Source organism: Doryrhamphus excisus, linkage group LG21 (assembly GCF_037039965.1).
Source record: "Doryrhamphus excisus strain RoL-2023G ecotype Guam linkage group LG21, RoL_Dexc_Guam_v1.1, whole genome shotgun sequence".
NCBI classification, from domain to species: Eukaryota; Metazoa; Chordata; class Actinopteri; order Syngnathiformes; family Syngnathidae; genus Doryrhamphus; species Doryrhamphus excisus.
Window position 1 is genome coordinate 5,244,425 of NC_136377.1, and position 6,000 is coordinate 5,250,424.

Genomic DNA, 6,000 nt, shown 5'->3' on the forward strand with positions numbered 1-6,000 from the left:
TGTGCTGGAGCCTATCCCAGCTGTCTTACGGCGAGAGGCGGGGTACACCCTGGACTGGTGGCCAGCCAATCACAGGGCACATATAGACACAATTTGGAGCCGCCAATCGCCTAACATGCATGTTTTTGTGGGAGGAACCTGGAGTAACTGCAGAAAACTGAGAGACACAGAGATGCCAGAGAGTGGAATCGAACACTGATCTCCTAGCTGTGTGGCCTGCACGCTAACCACTCGTATACTGTGCAGCTCTTTTACTTTCTTATTATTTTCATGTCATACCAACCCAAGTTCCAAAAGTTGTGTAATATTTTTTGTTGCGATTCATTCACCACAAATACAAAAAAAATGAAAAAGTAAAAAATGTACTATAAAATAGATGAGGAGAGAAATAGTAGGAAAAGAAGTGAAATATCTTCAGTAGTGTGTGTTTTGTGGTGGACTTTCCCAAGGTGTGTTTCAAAGGCATTGTTGATCCATTGTTCTGTTGTTGATGCAGTAAATTGCCCCTCAGGTAATTGTGTTCCTAGCGCTAAACACACACTTTATTAACTTTACAGAGTCCTCAAGGAGTGTATTTGTTGCCCGCACGTCACGGCCGAGATGTGTTATCACCAGTTTAGAATACAGCCCTAATGGATTTTACGTCACTTTCTGTCTCCACTCCTCAAACGCCGCAACCGGCAGCTCTGACACTTTAATTGCTTTAAACTGCAGATGCATTGTTATTTAATCTATGTCACAGTCGTCATCTTTTGTTATAGCGCCACCGAGGAATGGATTGGCCGCAAATCACAGGAGAGCCGTCTGGCAGCCGTCCTTGTTGTGTTTTTTGTTGGTGTTTTTTTTTTTTTTTGTTTAAAAATTGGAGAAGGTCGCTCAGGGAAAGCTTTGAGACAGAAGTGTCTCAACTTTTTCCAGCGAGGGAGACATGATGAATCAATGGATGCAAGGGCCGCTTTGATGTTTTGTAGGAAGTAACGACCATATCAGCTTTGTGATAGAAGTGAAATGGACTTTTATTGCTGTGGATTTCACTCTTTTTTTCCACATTTTTGCTGCTCTTTTTTTTCCAAATATTTCAACTTTATTCTTCAATAATCTACATAAATATTCTTCTCTTAATAGTATGACTTTGTTGTGATAATATTTTGACTTTATTCCCAAAATAAGATTTTGGGAATTTTCCATCAACCTATTTTTCAAAAAGTACAACTTTATTTTAATATTATATAAATAACATATAATAATAATAATATCTTATATATAAATATATATTTAATAATTATATATTTAATAATATTAGGACTTTAAACAATAAATATCTTTTTTTATACTTCAGCTCTATGCTAATAAATTACATTTTTCCTCATAACATTACAACTTTATTCTTATAAAATTGCTACTTCTCTCTGTTTAGAATTTTTTTTTTTATTCTGGTAAAATTACAGTATTTTTTCTCCTGTTGTTTGTTTTTATTATTATTAATTGTTTTTTATTATTATTTTCCTACTAGTTAATTTTTTTTTCTCATAATTATGGCTTTAGTCCCAAAATATTTTTTTCTGTAATACACTTTAACATCCTCGTGAGGAAAAAGTGGTAGAAAATGAATGAATGAATGAATTATGCTACTAAAATTACATATTTTTTCCCAATCCTATTACATTATTCTCCTAAAAATTATTATTATTAAAAAAAAAATTCTCACAATATTTTGTTTTTTGTTTTCTTGTTAAATCATATTTTTAGTATGTGCTGCAGCCCAACAAAACATCTGCGGGCTGCAAATGGTCCTCGGGTTGCACCTTGAACACCCCTGATTGAAAAGAATGGAACATATATTAATATATATTGATATATATTCATATTTGTTTTTCCCCATTCCAAAAAACATCTACTCCAATCAGTCATTTAATTAAAGGAACTGTGACACTCTTTTTAATTACTTGTAAATAATAATAATTAATAATATTTCATAAGAACTATTATAAACTGATATAACGTTAAACACACTTGCAGGTGTTCACGTTCGGCTGGAGGGAGGACATCCGCGTGGGCGACCCCATGCACACGAAGAAGGTTTGCTTTGACGCCATCTCCCACAACAGCCCCGTCACGTTGTACGACTGTCACGGCATGAAGGGCAACCAGCTGTGGCGCTACCGGAAGGTAAGCAATACTTTTCCATCGTACAGTGACAGGAAGTGTCGCGTTTATGGGAAATTAAAAAGTATTTTGGACAATACAGCAGCAACAGAAACGATATGTTAGCAACCCAAACAACACAAAACGTCAGCACACACGATAACAAATATGTACCTGCAATACCTATGCCAACAAAACACCCATATATTCTCGCAGCAAGGCATGCTGGGTAACATTTTTAACAGGTTTGTCACAATTTTGTCAGATTGCAAATTAGGTGGAAGAAGTCGTGAGATAAGTAAACAAGGAGGACTTAAACATACTCTTGATAGCCGATGTTTCATTTTTCATAATTCAAATTGCTGTTGCAGCTGGACTACCCAGCATGCCTTGCGGGCATTTTGAAATAACTGTTTTTAACAGTTATTTATGTGATTTATGATTTATGTGATGCGTTAAATTGTGATGGATGTGTTGTGTTTTTGTTTTCGTTGCACCGTGAGCAAGTCGTTCTACTTGATGCCACTGATATATAGACACCCCCACACCCCCAAATACTTTAACCCAATGTGGCCCCTGCTATCAAGGTTTTGGTTTAACCTCCAAAATAAATAAGGAATCCTACTTCACTGAAATTCACTTATCACTGGAAGTAATTAAAAGTGATAAACGAGGGATTACTGTACTACACTATAACCGCATCCTGTCCTTTCTTCCTGTTTCCATCCGCTAGGATAAGAGCTTGTATCATCCCGTTAGCAACAGCTGCATCGACAGCAACGCTAGCGAGCGCCGCATCTTCATGAACACATGTGACCCCGCCTCCCCCAGCCAGTGGTGGCTCTTCGACAAAACCAACAGCACCGTGCTGGAGAGCTTCAACCACCAGGGTCCCGACTGAGCTGCTTCCCCGTCTGGTTCCCACGAGTGGGAAGTTTGATGGATGGGATTTATTCCCTGAATGTACCCGACATTCCTCACTCCGATTTCCCTGACTGTTTCCCCTCTCGCCTTATTTTGCAGCCTTTCTTCACCGCCAAGTTCCTTATTTGAACACCTCCAGTTTATCTCCATGTCTTCCACCTCTCAAATCCTCTCATGTCTCACCACCTCCGACAACCAACCCCCTCCGGTGGCTTGGGGGCGGGTGGCGTAACGGGAGATCGGGCTGTGTCGCCCGTTCTTTGTCGCTGAGCCAAAATGGTTGTGACACCTGGGTGAAGCCAGGCAGAACCACTCTGAAAATTACCAGGTGGATTGATGCGCCCCCACCGACCTTTGCCCCCTACTTGATCTAATCTGCTGTCCGTCACTTTCCTCTCCGCTTTTCTATTTTTTTTTTTACTTTCATTTTTCAGAAAAAGTACTTTTTCAAGCTGCTATCACCACTTGTAGAATATATTTTGCTGCTCCCCTGTTTGCTGAAAGGGGGGACAAACGCGGGGGCTCGAAAATGGGCAGCGGTCCCAACCCCAGCTCCATTTGGCGTGAGGCTAGCCTGTGTCCTCAAAGCTGAAATCACTCTTAGCATAGAGTGCAAGCAGGGGCTCATTATCAAAAAACGAGACATGCCGCCCATGTAGCTCCCCCCGGGGGCCGGTTGGCGTCCTGTGGCAACTTTTATGCACTTGTGATAAACTTGAATGAAGTCTTAGTGCCTTGTTGAACATTTTAGATGTGTGTGTGTACATGTGTGTTTGTGTTGGAAGAATACCCAGAACACAGGAGATGCCTCGAGTGACTTTGGCGAAGGACCCTGAAGGCACCACTCAACTCCAAGACTGAAATGAGTGAGTAAAAGTAGTTTGTTTCATCACAAACCACAGCCTTTTAACCTTTTCCGAGGGATGTTGTCGTTGATTTATCTTCCCTACCTGTTCAGTCCAAAATATATTTATAGGAAAGGGATTTTTTTTTCTTTATTTGTATTTGCTGTTCTCTCTTTTTGTTTTTGGTTCTGTGGTTCTTCTTGTGATCCTTAAATGTGAATGGGTTTTAGGGGGGTAGCGGGGACTTGGGAGCGTAATATGCACTTTTGGGCCCTTTTCATCACTTCCAGGGAAAAATCCCTGGTGGAAACTCAAAAAGAGGTCTTAAGTCCAAATTAGCCACAACATGTTGCATATTGTTCAACCGGTGCTAATTCTAGAGCGGGTTAGACGACACATTCTTCTTTTAAATGATTTTAACTAAATTCCCCTTAATGATAAAGCAAAGCTATGAAAAATGAGAATGAATCCTATTTTTTTGTGTCATCATGTGACCAATCCACATGTAGCCAAGTGTACGTTTTGTTTTTTTTTTTACGGCCAGAAGTGAAAAAAATCTTTGTCATTTTCTACTGACGTTGCAAGTGCAAAAGTTTATTTAGATATTTAACAAAGTATACAATGAAGCTGGAATTGTATGATATTTTTGCTGAAAATTGTAAAAAAAAAAAAAAAAAAAAATGAACTAAATAAAAGGTTTTTATATTTGGATGAAAATCGTACAAATGTGCTTTTTTTAAGTTTAAATAAATTAGATTAAAATGGACTGTTTCTCATGGTAATTAAGTACCCAGATGAGCCTCCCTGGGGGTTCCTCTGGTCGTAATGAAACGTTAAAATAGTATCTGATATTTTTTTGGCTACCTTTTGAGTGTTAAGCTGCAGTGTGATGATTTTAGCACTTTTTTTTTTAAGCACTCTTTTCAAGATGACACCGTGAGTCAGACTGTTATACTGAGTAACAACGTCCTGCAAAAAAAATCTTCAGCATTGTCGGATTTTTGTTATAAACAAATGACAAACAAAAACATCGTAAAAAATAATATTTTTCTGATTTGAACTATACTGATTACTTTCAAGATCGTGCTTAATGGCAATATTCAGTTCAACCGATAGAGATGAATATTGTATTTTTTTTTCACCGCCATTGTATGGTCATATTAGGTAATCTGAGAGTATTGTGAGATCTAAAATTTCGGTAATCCAGCATATTATTTACATGCTGATCATGTTCGCGAATGATACCTCCGAACAAAGAAAGTCCACAAGCCCAAGTCTCATTAATTTGACTTGAATATTCAAATGTTTTCCGAATTGATTCCTTGCAGACGGTGATGACGGCACACTAGCGAAGCGGCGCATTGCAACCGGCATTGCACGGCGTGGCGGTGGCGGTGGCAATTGGCGGCGTGCAGCTTTCTAATTTCCCCCTCTTGTCAGTTCTTATTACCAGTTTGCTATGACTTTAATCCCCAGTGGCGCACAAACACACTTTTTTACCTCCAAAGCGTTAAATCCCCTAATCGCTTCCTTCGCCGAATAAAAGCTGCTTCTTCCAAAGGTGTGAGGTGATAGTGCTTTGGGTGTTGCCGCTATACGAGTGGCTGAAGTGATATGGCTTTTAAAGAGGGATTCCAAATGTCTCAAATATCCCCTCATTTTCTTTCCATCTGGTATTAAGCCTGTCGGAAAAAAAAAAAAAAAATGAAGACGGAACTTGCCGAGGTTAGCTGCAACCTCGTCCAGGAGCATCAGGTTAGCTGAACGAAGATATCGTACTCGATCGGATTCAGATGAAAAAAAATATTTTGTGTGCTTTTTTTTTCCGACCGATTTTTTCATCAAAGTTTCATATCAACTTCATTCATTCATTCATTAATTTTCTACCGCTTTTTCCTCACAAGGGTCGCGGGGGTGCTGGAGCCTATCCCAGCTGTCTTCCGGCGAGAGGCGGGGTACACCCTGGACTGGTGGCCAGCCAATCACAGGGCACATATAGACAAACAACCATTCACACTCACATTCATACCTATGGACAATTTGGAGTCGCTAATTAACCTAGCATGTTTTTGGAATGTGGGAGGAA

At 39.4% G+C, this 6,000-nt stretch overlaps 1 protein-coding gene across 2 annotated transcripts in view; it reads left to right on the top strand.

Moving 5' to 3' along the window:
- Window positions 1-4,795, top strand: part of galnt10 (polypeptide N-acetylgalactosaminyltransferase 10) — a 127,595-nt gene extending 122,800 nt beyond the window's left edge. The window contains exons 11-12 of one of the 2 annotated variants that reach the window (XM_058086511.2): window positions 2,020-2,169; window positions 2,879-4,795. In XM_058086511.2, the coding sequence (XP_057942494.2) occupies window positions 2,020-2,169; window positions 2,879-3,046 (318 nt within the window). In that variant the 3' untranslated portion in view covers window positions 3,047-4,795. The remainder of the gene's footprint in view (window positions 1-2,019; window positions 2,170-2,878) is intronic. The other variant, XM_078787785.1, reaches the window with a different exon arrangement.
- The last annotated feature ends 1,205 nt before the right edge of the window (window positions 4,796-6,000 follow it).